The sequence below is a fragment of the Lissotriton vulgaris genome, chromosome 1_1, assembly GCF_964263255.1.
Source record: "Lissotriton vulgaris chromosome 1_1, aLisVul1.2, whole genome shotgun sequence".
NCBI classification, from domain to species: Eukaryota; Metazoa; Chordata; class Amphibia; order Caudata; family Salamandridae; genus Lissotriton; species Lissotriton vulgaris.
In genome coordinates, this window is record NC_141685.1 from 1,077,961,047 (window position 1) to 1,077,982,948 (window position 21,902).

A 21,902-nucleotide genomic window follows, 5' to 3' on the forward strand; every position below is an offset into this window, starting at 1 on the left:
AGCCTCTATGTTGCTGAAATTGCAATGCCCCCATTGATTTTACGGTCTCTGTGTCCCTTTTCATTTTATCCAAAATGGTGTCGACAGCAGGATCAAATAGAAAATCCTGATTGACAGGCTGGTTAAGAATGGTGGATTGCACCTCATTTTTAAAACCAGAAATACGCAGCCATGCATGTCTGCGTAGTAGGACGCTAGTGTTGATTGACCTAGCTTCTGTGTCTGCTGCGTCAAGCACGCATTTGATGGAGGCGTTTGTTATGAATTTTCCCTCTTGTATAAGATCCTGGGCTTGTGCTTTGAAAGGCTCAGGTAGGTGTTGCATTAGGCTTTCTAGCTGATCATAAGGTGCCCTGTCGTAACGAGCAGGTAGGGCTTGTGTATTAGCAATCATCTATGAGTTGGAGGCTTGTGCTGCTACCCTTTTGCCTGATGCCTCTAGTATTTTTGACTCCTTGTCGGGTGGAGGTGCTTCCCCAGTCGTTTGGGAGTTGGCTCTTTTCTGTGCGTTGGCCACTACCAGGGAGTCTAGTGGCAACTGCCCTCTGATGTAAGTAGGGTCTGTAGGAGCTGCCCTATACTTCTTTTCTATTCTGGGGTTGATTATCCGTGCCCTGGTTGTGTCCTTAAATAGGTCAGGTGCATGTTTCAGAACTTCCTTTAACATGGAAAGTGTTTTGACACATTTTTCTGATGTAGGGAAGGTGTCAATCAAAAAGTCTTTCTCAACAGGGTCGTTATGCATACCTACGTTGTAGAATTGTGCAGCCCTGTCTATAAGTTGATTAAAGACTACAGTGTCATCAGTAGGTGACGGCTTAGTAGGACAAGAGGGTATGTCAGGGATGGGATGGGTGTTGTAAGGGTCTGTTGGCTCCTCCCATGGTTACTCTTGTGGTTCAGGATCTTGTGGGAAGTCATATTGAGGCTGTGGCTCATCCCAGTGTTACCTTCATTATCCCCGTGGTGAGAAGGAGAATAAGGAGAGTAGGGAATAAAAGGTGTAGTAGGCATGATAGGCTGAAAAGGAATGAAGGGTCTAGAGGGAGAAGTCCTAAAGTCCTTTTTCTTGAATGGAATAGGGGACTGAGGTTCAAAGTCCAAAGGCCTCTTTTTTCTATGCAGGATGGTAACTTCACCAGTCTCTGGGTTAATGTATATCTTTGCCTGGTCGTCAGAGGGATCTGGGTGGAAGAGTTTTTCCTCTACAGTCCTGGGTTGAGTGTCAGATTTTGGTTTTTCGACGACTTTTGGCTTACTAACAGATTTTTTTCTCGGCTCTGGCCTTTTTCGGGTCGACCGGAACTTTCGGTTCGACGTGTTTCTTGTGCCCCGTAGGTTTCTTTGGAGGAGTGTCCTTTTCCGAGTCGATGTTCTTTTTCAGATCGACTGGTGTTTTTGGAGCCGGTGTCTTCGGGTCGACAGGCTTTTCCGGCCTCGGCTTCGGTACGGCACCCTTTGCCGGGTCAACTGATTTTGGAACAGTAGGCTTGTTCGGGTCGGCGACCTTTTTTGGTTCGGCGCCCTTTGGTTGTGTGCCTTCGTTCGGTTCAACAACCTCTCTTGGGTCGACAATTTCAGGCTGGGCGGACTTCTTTGGGTCGACAGTCTTTTTTGGCTCGACGCTATTTGGCTGTACGGCCTTTTTCGGATCGACGCCCTTCGGGTCGACGACCTCCTTTGGCTCTGGAACCTTCTTTGGGACGATGGTACTGGGCCCTGGGGTCTCAGAAGGTTTCGGTTTCGAAGTCGAGCGGCAGGGCTTGCAAAACTTTTTTCTGATCTTGGCTAAGGCCTTTTGGCGATGCCTTGACCGGACCGGAGCCTTTGGTAACGGGGTAGTTGGTGTCGGGGGCAGGGTACTTACGATTTGCCCCGGTGGGATGTCGTCATCTGAGTCAGAGTAGTCCTCGACGGTGACGATTTCTAGGTCAGAGTCTGGAGCTTCCTGTAGATCCTGGTTATCATCGGAGATTTTCTCCGGGTCCGGTGCCTGTCGCTGCATTTCAGGCTGGACAGGTTTCTTCCTTATGGTCTGGGGAAAGGCACTTGTTGCATACTGAGTGCTTATCAGTATGTGGGAACTTGGAGTGGCATTGTGGGCACCTTTTAAACAGGCTTCTTTCCATTGACGCTCGACTCACGGGGCGTCGAAAAGGCCCAACGGCGGTACCGAGCGAGAACAATACCGTTGAATCGAAGGCCTTTAGAAAAGTTGTGTTTTTGATTCTAAAGTTGAAGTATAGGAGTTAGCATCCGAACCCAATGGCGGAAATAAACAATCTGAGGATGGAGAAGATGCCCATGCGCACTGTAGTCCAAGGGAGGAGTCATCTATCTCGTGATACTTCGAAGACTCTTCCAAGACAACAAAGCGCAATCATCCGGACCCAACACTAGGCGGCGATCTATGCACAAGATATGAATTCAGCAGCAGACATGCCTCGAACATACCTTCTTCAAACCCTCCCAAAGATCTTTAATTAAAAGGTATTTGGAAGGCATTTCCTATACGCAGTTAATGCTGCGAGGAAGCTTAATAGAATGGAAATTAAGGCCAGATTGAGCTAAATGCAGCAGGTATGGAGGGATGACATCTTCCTTGCAGGATGTAGGATCAACATTCTTGGATGTACACCAAATGCAGAACCTCTTCCACTTGTAGGCGTAGGAAGTCATTGTAGACGGTCACTGTCTCCTTGAGTATCTCCATGCAGTTGTCAGGCAGGTTTAAGTGCCCATACAGCATTAGCTCAGGAGCCATGCTGCCAAACTCAACGATGAGAGGTTGGGGTGCACCATCTGCGCCCCCCCCCCCCGAACTTCGTGAGAAGGTTCGGCCGGCATTAAAACTGCAGATTAAGGCTGGAGAGACCGGTGTAGCAGGTCGTTGAACCACCACTGCCGAGGCCACTCCGGAGCAATGAGGATCACCCGGGCCCTGAAATGGGACAGCTTGATCAACACTGCTGGAATCAGGGTAATGGGCGGAAAAGCGTACAGAAAGCCGTTCGACCAGCTGATCCATAGTGCATTCCCCAGAGTCCCTGGTTGGTAAAACCTGGAGGTGAAGTCTCTGCATTTGCTGTTGTCGGCAGTGGCGAACAGATCTATTTCTGGAGTGCCCCATCTTGCGAAGAGGTTTTCTAACACCTCATCGTTTAGGACCCATTTGTGGTTTTCCTGAACAAGACGGCTGAGTGAGTCTGCCTGAGCATTCTGCACACCTGGTAGATGGGTAGCCATTATGGTTAGTCCCCTGGCTAACAGCCAGTGCAAGATCGCCTGCGCTTCCTGAGACAGTGTGCGCGATCGAGCCCCCCTGCTTGTTGAGGTAATACATTGTTATCATGTTGTCCGTCTGCACAAGCAATGAGCTGGTCCAGAAAGACAGATGAAAGGCTTTCAGAGGAAAAGCTCTGAGTTCCAGAAAATTGATGTAATACGTGGTTTCCGCCTGGGACCACATGCCTTGGATCTGTAGATGGTCCGAATGCGCTCCCCAGCCCTGGAGAGAAGAATCTGAAACAATGGTCTGTATAGGAATGACCTTGTGGAATGGAACCCCCTGTTCTCTGCTGAACACCACCGCTTCAGGGACTGCCAAGCGTGTCTAGACAGTCAGATCCTCTCCTCCCAGCTCCCTAGTTTCTGGTCCCACTGATCCTCCAGACATTCCTGCAGCGGCCTCATGTGGCAGCGTGCATGTGGCGTGAGAGATGCAAGAAGCCATCGACCCCAGGAGAGAAGACACCGTCCTTGATGGAACGGACATGAGAGTCTGAGCCTTCCGAAGGATCGATACGCTTCGCTCCTCTGAAGGTCACACGCTTGCTCTGAGAGTATCGATGGAGGCTCTCAAGTACAGCAGACACTGAACAGGAGTCAGGACAGACTTGGACATGTTGATGTGCAGTCCCAGTTGGTTCAACAGAACAGCCGTCCTGATGAAATGCAGTTGCGCTTCCTGGAAGGTGGATGCTTTGGTCGACCAGTCGTCCAGGTACAGGTAGACCAACACCTCAGGTGCGCTGCCACCACTGCCATGCATTTTGAAAACGTCCTGGGTGTAGACTTCAGACCAAACGGAAGTACAGTGTACTGACAGTGATTGGTGCAGACTAGGAAGCGCAGGAAACTTCCGATGCTTCTGTACAATGGGAACGTGGAAGTATGAGTCCTGCAGATCTATTGCGCAAAGCCAGTCTCCTCGATGCAGCCGAGGATAGATCTGGTGCAAGGACAGCATGTAAAATATTTCTCTGCGAATCCATTTGTTTGCTTGTTGCAAATCCAGAATGGGCCTGAACTTGTTTTTGTCCTTTTAGCACACAAAAAAGAACCTAGAGTATAGACACCCTTTCCTCTTTGAGGCGGAGGGACATCTTCTATCGCTCTTTTTCTTAACAGGGTATTGGCCTCCGTTTGGAGTTCGTGCAGCAGGTATTGAGAGCGAACCGGTGGAATATCTGGAGGAGGGCTCAGAAAACTTAGACTGCATCCATTGCAAACAATATTCTGCACCCACTTGTCCAGAGTAATTTTTCTCCACTCTGCAAGGTAGTTCTGAATGCTTCCCCCCACCAGAGTGGGTAACAAAAGAAGGGGGGGTGTGGGAGTAATCTTTAAGGCTTAGACCCAGCCGAGCCCTTATTCCCCGATGTGGACTGCTGGTTGCCTTTGCCCCTCCAACGCCTTTGGAAGGGCTGCCTCTGATATTGTTGTTGCTGCTGTTGCCCAGCTTGTCGACCCTGCCCACGCTGGAACTGCTGGGACGAATAGAACCGTTGGTAGTGACAACTTCCTTCCTGCTGTGGCTCTTAGTCCGGTGGCACCGTAGACAATGGAGCTGTAGAGTGCTGTTTCTTTGCCGCCACCATTATGACAGAGTCCGGAGGAGGATCTGTCCGCAGAAATGCGGGGTCCGAGTCCGGGGGCCTGTATTTCTTCTGAAGTCGAGATGGAGCTGACTTCGCAGAGGCAGGCGTCAAGAAAAAGTCCATAGCCGGTTCCTCCAAACCAGGCACCAAAGGAAGCAGGGGACGTGAGAGCTGCTTCCTCTGCAGCTTTTCAAAGATCACAGAAGTGGAAGGGGTAGGCGCAGTCAGCACAATCCCCAGCTTAGCCGCGCCCCTCAGTAGAACATCATGGAAGGTAGTGATGTCATGAACTAGAGATACCCTTGTGGGAGGCGAGTCTGACAAGGTCGGCGAATATATCACCAGCGGAATCCGTGTCTCTAGTGTATCTGGAGTGTGATCTCTCCCAGTGGCGACGATGTTGAGACCTGATGGAAGATCTGCGCCGGCTACGAGAACGAGGTCACGTTCTGGAGCAAGATCTCGGCCGTCTGGGCACAGGCGGAACCACTGGCACCGGTGGTTGAAGTGGCTGTGGTCTGGGCAGAGCAAGAGGAGGAGGAGGAATCCGAGGCCGTGGAGGAGGACAAGGGACCACAGGGTGGTCCATCCCCAGAGACCTAGTTGGTGAATAGGTCTTGGAGTATTCAGAGTCCGGTGAATGAGTCACTCTTCTTTTACGGGCCGGCCTTGAAGAAGGTGCCCTGGAGGCCGTGGCCGTGTCCCTTGATCTTCCTCTCCGTCCGGAGCGTGAACGTGACCTCCTCGGCCGAGGACGATCAACCGGATCCACCGGAGCTGGTGACTTGGGCTTGGACGGGGCCTTCGGTTTAGGCGTACCCTTGGGCGGCGTCGGAAGAATAGGCAGCGAAGTCGACCTCGGTGGAACTGGAGGTGGCTTCACTGGCAACCCTGGTCCAGGTTGCGGTGGAGGCAACGGAGGAGGAGTAGGAGTCCTCGGAGGGGGACCCTTCGGTAATGGAGGAGTGGGGGGGGGGGGTGGAAGTCACCTTCCCAGACGGGGTATACACCTCGGAATACACCGAGCCCGGCGAACCTCCTTCTCTACCAGCCTGGGGCGTTGGCGAACGTCCCACGGCGTCAGGCCTCTTCCCGCCTCTCTTTGACGTCGAAGAACGGCGACCAGACGGCGAGCGTCGGCCTCCTGCGTTGAGCGTCTCTTCTTCGGCAACTAACGCCTTCGCCTCGACGGCGACCTTCTGCGCCTCAACTGCGGCGACCTGTGCCTGGACAGCGGCGACATGTGCCTGGACGGCGGCGACATGTGCCTGGACGACGGCGACCTGTGCCTCGACGACGGCGACCTGTGCCTCGACGACGGCGACCTGTGCCTCGACGACGGCGACCTGTGCCTCGACGACGGCGACCTGGACGACGAGGACCTCCTCGACGCCGAACGTCTCCTCTTCGCCGACAGCGAACGGCGGTGTCGCCTCGACGGCGAGCGCCAACGCCTGGCCTGACGACGTTGATCGGTCGACGCCGATGAAACAGTCACCGGAGACTTCGATGGTTTAGTAAGATCCCTCAACGCTGAGCGTCGACGTCGTTTCGACTCAGACGACGGGGAACAGACAGTTGTCATACCTTTCGACGCCGTAGTGGGCGCAAAGGTCCCAGGCGGAGAATGGTGACGTTTGCTGGCCTCCTTCCCGCCCCTGGGCAGCCCCCCAGAGGCCTCAGCATGGGCAGAAGAAGCCCCTCCAGACCCACCATGTGCCTTCAATATTCTTTCCTCGAGGCCCTGAATTCTGATCATCTTCCTGTCCTTTAGGGTCCCTCCAGAGAAGCCTTGACATATCACACACTCCTCTGGGATATGTGAGGAAGGAAGCCAGAGGATACACACCTCATGGGGATCCGATTTGGCCTTCTTCCTGGAGCACTCCGGGCATTTATCGAATAAAGCAGGCATATTCGACAAAAAACAGAGTGCAAGAACCAAGGAGAAAGGCACTAAAGTACAACAAAGTACTTAACGAAGAGGAAACTAGTAAAAAATCACCAAAACCCTTAAAAAGGGAGAGCTCAATGCTCCAGGGTCCTGCTTGCAGGAGCGGGAAAAAGGGACCTGCAGTGCATTCTGGGATACTGTGAAGTTCTGGAAAGTTCTCTTAAAGGCACAGTATCCTGTTTTGAGCCACATAATGGCAGCCTATGAGGCTTGTCTGTCCAGGTCTTCCTCTCTATCATTCCAGAGGGTTTTTGCTGAAGGCAAGGGAAATTTATTTATTTATTTACTGACATTTATAGAGCGAGAACGAATACCCGTAGGCGTCTCGGCACTAGTACAGGCTTTGCTGTTTGTGGAATTTCTAGTTGAAGTACTGGACAGTGTAGCCTGTCTTTAAATTCTCTCTTAAGGGTCTGTGCAGTTCTGCATTTTTGACACTTTAAGAGATTATTTTTGATTGCTCCGGGGTCCACGCACATGGGCAGGACTATTCACTAGATTATGACTATATTCTGAGATCCCCTACTACAGAACTAATCCTCGTGGTTAAGGACCCCAAGTGGAGATCGCCGCATCGGAAATGTCCTGTGACGTCTGGAAGGCCCCATGCCTGTGTTATACTTTGTTATACAAATTATGACTCAGGCATGGGCGACTGCAGCGTCTGCCATGACTGAAAACACCAAAACGCTCAACCTAGAAGAGGGTAAAATCTGGCAACAACGATCTCATACAATTTGCAACAGCAGTAATGTAATATATCTTATCAGATGTACATGTGACAAACCCTATGTTGGCATGACGACACGAAAGGTGAATCAACGAATCAGTGAACACCGCAGCACCATACGCTATAAAAGGAATGCAACTAAACTAACAGATCATTTCCTGGCAGTTCACCGTACACCCAACGGCATGAGATGGACAGTAATTGAGCAGGTCCAAGCAGGACCAAATCTACAGAACCGTCTCTATGAAAAAGAAACGCTGGATCTATAGATTGTCCACTCACAAAATTGGATTAAATGACAATATACCTTGGGCTTCAGTATTGAAATAACATTCCTTGAACTCCCTTCTAAGGATGCATTTTAATACACACGACCTCAGCCCTTGACATTTAGTCCAGCAGTACCTCCTGAGACTCGCACGACGCCATAACTAATGGAGAAACAGAATAAATTCCCAATGCTCTCATTGCCTCCCCATGCTCCCATTGCCTTCCTGTCAATTGGCAATGTATGAGCATTGCAACATAACTGATGAGACACTCTCCAATGCTCAGTGAAGCCCGTCTGACCTGTTAGCAGCCTTTCATCTCTTAAAATTAATTAAATTGTGCTATAATGGTGCAACAGAAGTAAATTTCCCATGCTCTGATTGCCTTTCTTTCGATTGGAAACATATGAGCACTGCAACATAACTGATGTGACACTCTCCTGTGCTCTGGGAAGCCAGTCTTACCACGGGATTAGCCATTCACCATATACCTGACTAAGTGCGGTATTAATATATCACTTCCGCAGGGTCTTTCCCCCCCTTTTTATTCAGTCACTTCGGAATTAATAATGTATTTTGAAGCCCGCCTTACCACCGGATTAGCCATTCACCATATACCTGACTAAGTGTGGTATAAATATATCACTTCCGCAGGGTCTTTTCCCCCCTTTTTATTCAGTCACTTCGGAATTAATAATGTATTTTGAAGCCCGCCTTACCACGGGATTAGCCATTCACCATATACCTGACTAAGTGGGGTATTAATATATCACTTCCGCAGGGGCATTTGCCCCTTTTTTAGTCAGTCACTTCTGAATAATTAATGTATATCTTTCATTGTCCCCTGAACAACACGATTCAGAAAAGGGGGTGGTGATGAACAGAGTGTCTGAATTAAGCAGACCACTCTTACCCAGTCCAAAGATCAGGGCTTGATCCATCACTGTTTTTTAGCTCACTGCACCATCCCAGCTCAGAACCTGGCTACATGCAAATCAGTCTGTTCCTGTCCCAGTGCATGATGGGAACAGGGCAAACCAAACTACCAAGCCAATTCTTATACTGGGAAGGAAACAAGCTTCCGGGGACCGGTTTCTGGCATTTCAGCCGTCGTCGGCCCGGCTTGCTTGAATCCTGATGGTGCAGTGAGCAAGGGACTCATGTCTGAGTATACCCTGCCACACCTATAGTGGCCAAAAACGATTCAGAAAAGGGGGTGGTGATGAACAGAGTGTCTGAATTAAGCAGACCACTCTTACCCAGTTCAAAGATCAGGGCTTGATCCATCACTTTTTTAGCTCACTGCACCATCCCAGCTCAGAACATGGCTACATGCAAATCAGTCTGTTCCTGTCCCAGTGCATGATGGGAACAGGGCAAACCAAACTACCAAGCCAATTCTTATACTGGGAAGGAAAGAAGCTACCGTTCATCACCACCCCCTTTTCTGAATCATTTTTGTCCACCATAAGCGTGGAAGGGTATACTCAGATGTGAGTCCCTAGCTCATTGCACCATCAGGATTCAAGCAAGCCGGGCCGAAGACGGCTGAAATGCCAGAAACCGGTCCCCGGTAGGTTGTTTCCTTCCCAGTATAAGAATTGGCTCCAAGTCACCCCGTACTGGAGCCCAGAGCTGAGACTGGAGTGGGGCTGGAGCCAAACTGGCTCCGGGGCGGCGCCGTCCCAACCTCTACTGTGGTAGCCATCAATGTGGGGGAACGAGATTGGCATGGGGAGGGGAAACTAAGCCCTCCGCGGCCCAGAATGAGGCACATAGCGCTCAGCAACCCATGAGACGTGCCAGGGACGATTCCACCGTCGACTCTCCCCCTTTCGAGTAAGCCGCCTGCAGGGGAGGACGAGAGGGGCCGCACCCGGCCTCGACCCAGAGCAGGACAAGGAGGGTGCACCGACCTCTGTGGCTCTGCATGGGCAAGCTGCTGCCGGCGCCGTAGCGGCGTCACCTCGGACAGGACCACCCTGTCAAGGGACCAAGAGTGGCTTGGGGATGTGACCGGAGTCCCGCCGACCTCTTGTGACACCACAGGGACTCCCGCAGTGGTTTGCGGCAAGGCAGAAATGCCGTGCCCTGAATGGGTTGCCCCAGAGGAGCCGCACCCCCAACAGCACCACACCCTCTGACCTGGATCCGAACCAGTCTGCACCGGAGCCGCCAGCGGCGCCACAGAGTGCCCTGCGCAAGGCGAGGGGTCCGCCGACACCTCAGGAGGGGGGAGACGCAAGGGAGGCCACCGTGTATGTCTCCATTAGAACCCTCGACGCCCCCACACCGGTAAGCGATGGATAGGACGACACGCAGGGCCGCATCACCCGCGGAGAGTCCACGCCCCTGGTAGGCCAGAACCCAGCCCCCAGGGACTGGCTGCGACACTTACCCACCGGGGAGCCATACTCACTTGAGCATCGGAGCAAGGGCGACTACCATAGCCGAAACTGAAGCCGTCCGCTAAAGCTGACCAAGGGGAGGATGTCGACCTGGAGAGACGCGACGAGAGAAGTTTCATGTGGCGCTCCCGCCTAGACTTCGGCTTCAACTGTTGACAGGCCTCGTAGTCTGTGGTGCTGTGATCCTCCCCCAAACACCACATACAAATGAAATGAGGTGCAGGTCCATCGCAGACATAAGACTCCCACAAAAGTGTTGAAGCCCGAAGGCATTCGCACACTGTTCCACCAAAAGAATGGAGAAAAAAAGGGGGGGGCACATAGCAGGGACCGGATCCGCGTTGCATGCGGAAAAGGAAAAAAAAAAAAACTTATGTAGGCGCGCTGGGGCGGGTCTTATGTGACCTCGCGGACGTCTTGTACCCGGACGACGCCTGATGTCGTCCTGCCCCCGGCGCTCAGGGATGCTGTGGCAATAAGTTTTCCGGATCCAGTCTCATGCCTGGGGATAATTCTACATGAAGGAATCTGCAGCTAGTAGTCTATCAGATAGTACATTTAGGTACCTAAACTCTAGGACTTCAGGAGCCATTTGGCTAATTATTTTGGATCCAGGTGTCTGACAATGCCATGACCATGAGCAAGCCAATTGAGGAGCTTCTTGTGAGGGACCAGACTATTCGAGCCAAGGTTCGGTACCATAGTTGCCTTGTCGAACTACCTCACCACATATAGAATTACAGGGAGAAGTAGAAAAAGCTTAGGGAAACATCCTGGAACATATCACCAATTGTTCTTTGCTTAACTACTGGGCGATAGCTGGAGATCAAGCATTGTCATTTTGCATTCTCAGTTGTACAAATAAATCTAACTTTGGTGCTCCCTACAGTTCAAAGTGTCTGTGGAGGGAGCTCTTTCTTGTAGACGTGTGGTTTCATGCTGCTTGTATCTGAAAAAGCTTTTTTCTCTACCAGAAGGTACGCTTGATTTAGAAGTGCCCAATGTAGGATGATTTGTGCTAGTGGCAATAGCTTAGCAGAATGGAAAGCCTTACTTTTGGGGATATACACGTCATGTTAGGTCTTTATCAAGACTACGTTTAGCCAAACTTCCTGGAAACATGCCTTTAGTGCTAGCTGGATGGCCAGAAGCTGGATATAATTTATGCGAAGGCTTCTTTACTGCGGTGACCGTGACCCTTTACAGATGTTGAAAAACATGCTCTCCACCAGGATAGCGAAGCTTTCGAGGTGGTCACCTACAGAACAAGGCCCATGAAGGGCCAGCCCTGTAACACATTGCTTTTCCATTATGCAAGAAAGTGTTATCTCAGCAACTTCTGCGTGGGTTCATAGGCAGATAGACATTGTTGCAGTCTGGTGAAGGGAACTATGGCTTTTGGGGATAATAAATAGAGTACCACCCCCCCCCCCCTTGCAGTGATGCTGCAGTGGCACCGGTTTTATTAGCCATTTTGAATTGGCACCCGGACTTCATGAAGGAAGTTGTGAGTTCTTCAGAGGGTGAGTCAACCAAGTGGAATGTTTGGTGGAGTTGCGACAAGCTCTGCCAGTAGCTGAGCTCTTAGCTTGAGAGAACCTATTGCTCAGGTGTTCTCCCAATAAGTTAACTAGATAAAAAAAATGTACCTGGGGGATTAAACTATAATCACACAGGTGAAAAATCTGCACCGGGCTGTAGAGTTCAGCTGCCATTGCCATAGGAGTGTGGTGACCACCTCATGTAAAAGTGGTAGAAGCAGAGCGTGAGGCAGTGGAGGAGGAGGTAGAGCAGGGAGGATGCTAATGTGCCTGTCCTTATCTCTTATGCATTGGATTCAAAAGCAATTTGCTCCTCCAGAGTCTACTTCTTCTTCCTTGGAAGAACTTCTCCGTCTATTCAGCAGCACCTTGGTGAAGATTTGGCAGTTGACAGGTAGACCAACAAACTCTTGCTGAGCCGAAAACTGCCGGAAGGAGTCGAGAAAATCTGTTGCTCCACAGCAGTCAATGAAGTTTTCAACATCAGTGATTTATTTGGTGCCAGCGATTACTTCGCCGCTGGAATAGAAGCGGTCAGCTCTGAAGGACCCCCAGTTTATACATGGCATTTGTAGCCAATGAGGGCAGTGTCAGCTCCATAAACTTTAGTCAAGGCAGACCATGGCCTGTAGGAAGTGCTGACCTGGTAGGCTGCTTCAGAGTATCGACTTGATGCCCCCGACCACCCCTGGTATGCCCTGTACACATGGTCACCGAGTGGGTGCAGACCACATTCATGGTCAAAGTCTTCCACGATTTTGTGGAGCTTTGGGGGTGTTGTTGCAGTTTTCCATCATATTTGGAGTGCGAGCTTACCTCAGAACTGGAATGGTCCAACTGGGCCTCCAATGGTCTGGCCTATTCTTCCACATCTTATTCCTCAAAGAGGTCAGGGGTGATGTCTGCCTCCAGTCTCTGCATTCCTAGATGCGGGCCATCTCCGTTCTAGTTGGTGCCGATATGTATTTTAGGAATAGAAGGCAAGGCAGGCCTGACATGTGATGTCATACTCGGTCAAAAGTCATACTGTTGACCTGAAGTTCTGCCTGTCCAGTGGCTCTGCGAGTGTTGGATGGGCATCTTTCCATCACTGACCTAGCATTCTTGTCAACAGGGTATCAGAGACACTAAGAGAAAGGCACAGAGGGGGAGTCTGGATTCTGTGTTCAATTGTAGCAGAATGGAGGATCAGTTGAAGAGTTCTTCCATAACATAGGTGACTAGCGGTAGAAATCTGCAACTATTTAACCGATGAGCAATCATGTAGCAAATAGGACAAACCATAATTGTGGAGAAAAGGCTGTGGACACAAAATGGTCGTATTCCAGAGACCCAAATTATAGTCTCTGGTGTGAATTAAGAGAAATGCCTAAGCCAAGATACAAAACAAATTCAACTTCAGACAAGTATTTTATTCATATCTACAAAGAAAAATATATAAGTATAAAAAGGGATCATTTACATTTGGATTTTTTTTTTTTTTTAAGAGGCGGGAAGGGGGCACAAAGAAGCAACCTGACATTTACTTTTATTTCCAGTACAAAAGAACAGTTCAAGTATTGACTGATTCACAAGTTGAAATGCTCATCCCAGGCAAACAATGCTGGCCAACAGATGAGGAAATTAAGTATTTTACTCATTTGGAATGATAATTTACCAAATGCACGACTTGCTACATTTACCTACATTAACTACTGAGACCAATTTAATTACCTCGGGCTGCTCATTCAGTGAGAAGTTTGTTAAAACATGAAGATTCAACCCAATAGAACAACTTGCTATTAACCAACAACTGTTTTAATTTGTTCCACTTGTAAATAAAAACTCAGCGAAAAAACCTGTAATGACAAGTCATCCAACTGGTAAGAAGGGTAGAATAGTATATTTTAACAGGACCCCCCCCCCCTCCTGAAAACACAAAAAAGTAGCCAACAATTTGTATAGCAGGCTACACTATGGATGTTATTATTTGCCTGCTGTACCCCAGTAATCACTCTTCCCAACTCCATTAAGTTGAACGCCTCAACAATGCCATTCAATGTGCTGTAGAACTTTAGTCTTCCTAGACGTAGCCAGGTAGACTACAACTGGCTCCGATGCTCCCTCAGATTCCCTGTATTAACACCATAAGAGGGATTCACATGCTTAAAACTACACTAGTAAAGGGACAGTTAAGGGAAACAAAAGGACTACCTACCTTGGCCTGTAAAGAAAAAAAAAGCATCAAGTAAAAAAAATAGAAGTTTAAAAAAAAAAAGGGTTGGAGAAATTTTATCCCAACATCTGCTTGCCCTATAAGGGTTCCATAGAGGGCACAAAAATGACAAATTATTTTGAAAGGGTAATGCGACGGCAAGGGGTAAACTTCACTTAACTAATTCATTTGCGTGCAGGAGGAGGGGGTGGAGGAGGGGGCTGGTACTGGTAAGAGCCAGACTGACCCATATAGTTCATTCCAGATGGTGGAGGGGGTGGTGGTGCAAACTGCTGGGCCATCAGTGGCTGTGGTGCATTTGGACGTGCACCACCACCGAACTGTTGTTGCTGTGGTTGTTGCGGAGGTTGTTGCTGAGGTGGTTGTGGCGGCTGCTGTGCTTGTGGCTGGCCTGTGCTCTGCACATTCCTCCCACCACCAGCATTAGTAGAGTTGGCACCAGTGTTGTAATTCGTAGTATTATAATCTTGACTTCCAAAGTTGTTTGCACCATATGGGGCTCCAGAAGCGCCATAAGATGGCTGGTTGTACCCATACTGGTTTGGTTGACTTCCCATACCCCCATAGGTGTTGCGATTGACCCCATTAAATGCACTAGAGTTACCCCGATCCCTGCCACTATCTCGGTCCCGGAAACTGCTGCTACCACCAGCTCGCCCTCCATCTTTTCCTCGCATTCGTCTGTTGCACTCATCCTGGTACATCAGGTTAGGGTTGTTTGAAGTCTGAATGCTGCGATAGCGGGAACGACCACCTAGAAAAAAAATTAATTCAAAATCACTTCGATCAGTTTCTAGTTCATAGTATCAGTCACAGATGCCTATTAAATGTAATTCTGGGGTAATCGGTCTAGTTAAAAATATTGCCAAAAGGAGTTACAGAAAAAAGAAAAATAGCCTGCTTACCTGTATGCAAGAGGTTAATAATCAAATTGTTTTATTCAAGTACAATGTTTTTATCCTTAGTCTTTTCGTTATTTACTTTATGAAATGCAATGTTCTTAATGTCCTCATTAGAGATAAATACTCATCTTAAGTATGCCACAAAATTAAGAGCACCCGCTTTTCAAAGGCAGTGTTAAATTAACCAGAAGCACAAAACCAAGCATGCACAAAGCATCAAATGAGGGGACTGCCCTACAAGTCGTCTTGAAACTTCATATCCATAAGTCTCACATTTAGTGAGGTTCCAAATCCTGTCTGAATCTACAGATATTGGTAACTGAAAACCACTGAGGCTAATAGCATGGACACTTCCACATGAAACGAGCATTGGCATAGCCAAGGACCTTATAAGTGTTTAGCCATGCAACACTTGATGTTGCACCAAAGATATTGTGCAGGGTAACCAAACACTTGAGGTTCCAAAGGCGAGACCTATTGACTATGCCAATGCTTGTTAATTGTACTGAACCGAAAAATATGATTTTCACTGGCACAAAGAAAATATACCATTAGTTCTGATTTGCTATAAGCTGAAGATATAGTTTGAACACAAATATGACTGCGAAAGTATAAATAAAAGAATGGGGAAGAAAGTGCAAAAGTATTGTTCAATTACCCCTTGCAGTGAGGTGCACTTCGAACGGCGCCCTCAACAGTAGGGCAGGCGGAAGCAGGCAGGGTAACCCAAGGTCACCCAGAAAGAACCGCCCAACATCCCGCAGGACAGACTGCGCCCCAAGAGGGACAAGGAACTCAAGAACCAGCCCATCCCCTGGGGAGCACAGGCAGAACTGAAGGCGGGGCCCAGTGGAAGAAGCGGCAAGGCCTGGAGGACTATCCCGCCAAAATGCTAGAAGGCACAATAGTGCAGATAAACAGTAGGACGGCACCAGCATGCACAGCCAGACTCCCACAACACCACAGAACTGTGCACTCAAGGCAAGTCAGACGTCCGCCTAAGATAGAGACCAGGAAGGCCAAGAAAGGCCCGGACACGTCCCCAAGGGAGGAGTCCACACTAACAGCCCAAAAAGAAGTCAGACTAGGCAGAACCAGGCCACAAGGTTGCAGACACCAGGCCAACAAAACAGCGACCCTGGAAAAAAGAGCCCGGGGCGCAACTAAAGCCAATCCAGAAGTACCAGCAAGTGGATCACACCTGCTACATACCTTAACGCCACAGAAAGCAGAGGCCCAAAAAGCGACCACACCTCCCCAGCACATGACAGAGCTATATGATAGCTACCATCGCCCCACATAGGGCGTGTCAAGTCTCAAAACCTGCAAACCCCCTTAGGAAAAAAAACATTCAGCAGCAGAGGACAACAGAAAGACCTGCGGAGAACCCGCAGACGGCTTGTCAATCACCCATTAAGAACACAGAAGTCCCAGTCTCCGGGCCAACACAGCTTAGTAAAATCCAAAAAACACAGTAAAATAAAGGGCCGGCCAGCAGCCAACAACACCATAGTCCGAAGGACTAGAATGCACATTAAGACACAGATCACACAACTGGGGCGACCCGCCCCAACGGAAGAACACCTCCCGAAAATCAGATCAACTCACAAGTTACTGAGGGGAAGGAAGAGGGGGCCAAAGCTCCGCCAAGAACCTCTGAATGGCCGAGCCCGCAGGGGCCTGGAACAGAAGAGCGCCATCGAAAGGGAGGTCCACCAGCAGTTCTCGAACATTCTCTGGGAACACACGGTCCCGGAGCCAGGTGTGCCGACGAAGTGCAACCGAAGAAGCCATGGCATGACCAAGCACCTCCGAGATGTCCAAAACCGAATAAAGAATACACGCTGCCAGCTCCCGGGCATCCAACACATGGTGCCGCAGATCCATAAAGGCACACTCCTGAGAAGCGGCAGACATAAGGGTCTCCGCCAAGTCCCTCAAAGAAGAAGTGGACCTAACTAAACCACACAAAGTTAAGAGCCCGCAGAGCCGCACTGGTGGAGGCGAATACATTACGTCCCCAGGAGTCAAGCCAGCGGGCCTCCTGCGATGGGGAGAGAACAGCGGTGGCAGGGAGGGGAAGGCATTCTGCAAAAGAGGGCCCCTGGTAGAAGACGCACTGGATCACGTGGCGCAGGATGGTGACAGTACAGGTGTTGGGACACCGCGCCCCCGTGGCGGGGCAGCCCCAAGTCCCCAGAAGAGAAGAATGGAGCAAACCCTTGAAGGGAAGCATCACCTCCCTACCACCAGAACCCTGATGGAGGACCTCCAGAAGATGATCCGCTGGGAAATGGACAGCTGGATCACCCATGCGCAAGATTCCCACAGCCGTGGAAACATCACGAGCAATGGCAGCACACGAGTCTGTAGGGCCCCCCGGTGAAGAAAGCAACTCCTCAGTAGGGGACGGCTGCAAACTAAGGCGCCCCCCCCAAGCCAACCGGAGAAAGGAAGGGCCAGGCCCGGAAAGAAGGAAGAGGGACCGAGGAGTGGGGGACCTGCAGTGCCTCTGGCGAAAACCGCGGCTGCGAGGAGCCGTCCTTCGACAACGCCAGCGAAAAAGCCACGACGCAGCGGCAAGTCCCCGACGAAACCAGCAAGCGCCGAACCTCTGGAGAAGAGGAGGCGTCCCAAGAGAAGTCAATGCCACAATGTTGGCCTGGCGCCATAGTCCGCAATCTGGAGGCAGGTCATAGTAGTCTTGCGCCGGGGGAGACGCCGGAACGACATCCGCCACAGCGCAGGAGATTGGGGCTGGGCCGGAGCGGCGAAGGAACGGCACCGGAAAGGCATCACCTGACCTCCGACGAGGCAGCCGCCTGCGTGGAGGAGCGAGAGGGACCCGGGGAGGGACGGGGTGACCCCACCACCAGCCTTGGCCCATGATGGGACAAGAAAGGCCCTCCGCGAAGCAGCATCACCTCAGCTAAAGCCACCTCCTGTCCCGAGGACCGAGGGGGGCTCGGGGATGAGACTCGAGCCCCGGCGACCTCCTGCGACACCACAGGGACTCCCGGAGGAGTTTGCGGCGAAGCAGAGGTGCAGTGGTCCAAAGGGGCCATTCCCAAATACTAATGCATACAGCAAGGTATCTGCAGACGTCCCAGGAGGGGGAAGGAGTAGAAGCCAGTGAGGCCTGCAAGACCGCCGCATGTCTCCATCTGGCCTCTAAACGCCCCCACACCGGGAAAAAGCGGATAGGAGGACGACACGCCACCACCCGCGGAGAGCCCACGCCCCCAACAGGCCGGGAATCCGCCCTCGGGGACAAACTGCAACACTTAATGACAGGTGAGCGACACTCTTGCGGCCTGGGAGAAGGGCGATGGCGAAGACGGAAGCGGCTATTACTGAAACCCTTTGATGGGGCCAGGCGTGAAGACACCATTGACCTGGACATGTGTGCTGACAGAAGTTTTTTCTGGTGCTACCGCCGGGACTTAAGTTTCATCTGCTGGCACGCCTCACAATCAGTAGAGTCGTGGTTCTCTCCCAAACACCACATGCAGATGGTATGAGGATCTGTTGCAGACATCTGGCGCGCACAAGACGAGCAGGTCTTAAAGCCCGAAGGCATTCGCACACTGTTCCCACACACGCAACAAGCGAAAGGGAAAGGCAGGAGCACGATCCGGATTCGCGTTGCACGTGGAAAAGGAAAAAACTGACGTAGGCGCGCCGGGGTGGGACTTATGTGGCCTCACTGATCTGACGTACAAGGACAACGCCAGGGCAGTCTCGTGTGATGCAGTCACCCCGTCGCGCAGGGATGCTGTGGCAAAAAAAAATTCCGGATCCAGTCTCACGCCTAGGAATAATTCTACGTTAAGGAATCTGCGGCTAGTAGTCAGATTAGCAAAATACTGTCACACACCCTTAAAGAGAGCAAAATTGGCTGACCCATTGCTTGTGCTGTATGCAGCGACAGACAGGAGGAAAATGTGAATGACAGCTGAATAGGCCAGTGGATGAAGAGAGCTGACCGAAGTCTATGTACGTATTTGTTTGTTTAATTAAATGAGGCTGGCCAAAAAAACTAAAGCGGTTTGAGACATTACTTTGTTTATTGGTGACAAACTATGTTACCCTACAGTAAAATGAAAATTTCAAGTGGAGAAAGAATAGGTATTTTAACCCTTTATCTTCAGGGAAATCGCTCCTTATAGCAAAGAAGAGAAACTGCGTCTATTAAATAGGTAGTTTTACCCACTACACAGTTTAGGATTTTACTTGGCACGTATTATTATGTAGACAATCAGAAACTTCAAATAACAAAATAAGCGTTCATCAGATGTGCTGCATTCAAACAGGACACCCAGCTCAAACGAACAAGTCAACATGTGTTAAAGGACGTCTCTAAAACTAGTACTTTAGTAATGTAGGAAACAATGAGAAGCAGACGATCCTGCTCACCATGTTGAATGGGTACCAGAAATATCTGTGTGCAATCTACAGAAATAAGATTCAAAGCTTAGTGGGGCTAACACAGCCTTTCATCCGCAGGAGTTATAAACAAGAAATTACTAAAGCTGCAATAGAGAAAACGCAATTTTAAAGCACTCAATAGCTTATGAAACTCTGCTCTTTCGAAACAGTCAATTACACACCAATGGGGGAGTGTCAAAGTGTTAATTAGTACACCTTTTTTCCACAGCACGTAAATAAAGAGCTTGCTAACATGAACATTCCATCACACAGCTTCATGCCATGAAATAAATTAACTCGGACAGACAGTGTCTTGCTGGGTCTGGTGCATCCGCGAACTATTAAACAGACAACACATGTACCGTGTTGAGCGCTTTTACCATACAGCAATGCGCCTATGCTGTGGCAACTGACTCCAATATAAAAATGGCAGTCCCGCCACAATACAAGTGGCAAGTACAACGAAAGTGGTCCGAGTTTGAGCCATTATTGAACAGTCCCTCACGTACCCCACCACGCCTATCCCCTTCTTTTTCACTGAGAGCACTACTCAAGTAATGATTTGAAAATTACGTTCATAACTTTGATTGTAAAAAGTTATGTTTCATGTGAAAAAGTAATTGCGATCTATACGAATGAAAAATAAATGCAATTAGACTTTTAATTCTCAGGGCCCGCTGTAGGTAAGTTCATTTTACCACTTCTTAAATACCGAATCGGTATTTAAGAAGTGGTAAAATGGAGGGGGGGGGGGGGGGGGGATGTAGGTATTTCAGATTCTGTAAATACCGAATCATTAAGATTCGGTATTTACCGATTCTGTAAATACCGATTCGGTAAAGACCATTGACTCCTATGGGCATTGAAGCCCATAGGAATCAATGGTCATTACCGAATCGGTATTTACCGAATTGGTAATTACCGATTTTTGCAAGGGTGCAGGGGGTGTCACTTTGGTTCAATAATGGCTCAAACTCGGACCACTTTCTTTGTACTTACATAATGACCCAGGTCTATGAGTTTTTAGGGCACACCCAGTTAAAACTCAATACAATACAGCCTTACCGCCGACTGCAACATAGAAACGTATAGGACAAAGAATCCCTTAACGGAAGTCATGAGGATTCTAAAAACAAGCATGTGAGTGGTGCACGCGATCTATTTTTAAATTATCGCACCAGTGTCTGTGCACGTAACCGCAAGCAATAGGCCGTGGGCGGAGCAAAGGCAGGACATGCACCCACCTTTGCCCAATTGGGTGCGGTCTCTCTTAGAAAGACGCACGCAAAGCCCAATAGCCTAGGAGACAAACAAAAATCACACTCACGAGCGCATGGTGAGCTTTCCGAAGCCCATTACTATTAATCATAAGAATTTGTATGGCGCGCTACTCACCCGTAAGGGTCTCAAGGCGCTGAGGGGGGGGTCGCTACTGCGGTTTCCTGAAGGAGAGGTGATCCCGGGTCAGCCGTAGGTGAGTGGGGAGGGAGTTCCAAGTCTTGGCTGCCAGGTAGGAGAAGGCTCTTCCTCCGATGGTGGATTATCGAATTTGTGGGACGAGGGCGAGGCTGGCGGATCGGAGCTGGCGGGTGGGTGTGTAGAAAGTGAGGCGGCTGTTGAGGTACTTGGGGCCCATGTCGTACGTAGAGAGCCTTGTGTGCGTGGGTGAGGAGTATGAACGTGATCCTCTTGTTGACGGGGAGCCAGTGCAGGTCTTTCAGGTGGGCAGAGATGTGGCTGCAGCGAGGAATGTCCAGGATGAGTCGTGCGGAGGCGTTCTGAATGCGCTGGAGTCCTTTCTGGAGTTTGGCTGTGGTTCCAGCATAGAGGGTGTTCCCGTAGTCCAGACGGCTGGTAACGAGGGCCTGGGTGACAGTCTTCCTGGTTTCTGTGGGGATCCATCGGAAGATCTTTCGGAGCATGCGCAGGGTGTTGATGAAACTGCGTTCACTTGCTTGGTCATCACGAGGGAGGAGTCCAGGATGAAGCCCAGGTTGCGTGCATGGTCCGTTGGTATGGGTGCGTTGACCAGGGCAGGGGGCCACCAGGAGTCGTCCCACGTCGAGGGAGATGGTCCGAGGATGAGGACTCCCGTCTTGTCTGAGTTCAGTTTCAGACGGCTGTTTTTCATCCATTCTGCGACGTCTCTCATTCCTTCCTGGAGGTTGGCTTTGGCGGGGTCATTGGTGAGGGAGAGGATCAGCTGGCTGTAGTCGGCGTAGGAGATGATGTTGAGGTTGTGTTGGCGGGCGATGGCTGCGAGAGGGCTCATGTAGACGTTGAAGAGGGTGGGGCTGAGTGAGGATCCTTGCGGGACACCGCAGATTACTTCGGTGGCCACGGATCGGAACGGGGGGAGGCGGACTCTCTGGGTTCTTCAGGCGAGGAATGAGATGATCCACTCCAGGGCCGCTCCTTGGATTCCGGTGTTGCTGAAGCGCTGTATCAGGGTGCAGTGCCAGACTCTGTCGAAGGCTGCTGACCGGTCCAGGAGGATGAGGGCAGCCGTTTCTCCGTTGTCGAGCAGGGACCGGATGTCGTCGGTGGCTGCGATGAGGGCGGTCTCGGTGCTGTG

At 50.2% G+C, this 21,902-nt stretch overlaps 1 protein-coding gene across 1 annotated transcript in view; it reads right to left on the reverse strand.

The window, feature by feature from the left end:
* Positions 1 to 13,173: 13,173 nt before the first annotated feature.
* The window catches only part of DDX17 (DEAD-box helicase 17), a 38,859-nt gene continuing 30,130 nt past the window's right edge, over positions 13,174 to 21,902 (reverse strand). The window contains exon 13 of the mRNA XM_086963332.1: positions 13,174 to 14,751. Within this exon, the coding sequence (XP_086819458.1) occupies positions 14,162 to 14,751 (590 nt within the window). The 3' untranslated portion in view covers positions 13,174 to 14,161. The remainder of the gene's footprint in view (positions 14,752 to 21,902) is intronic.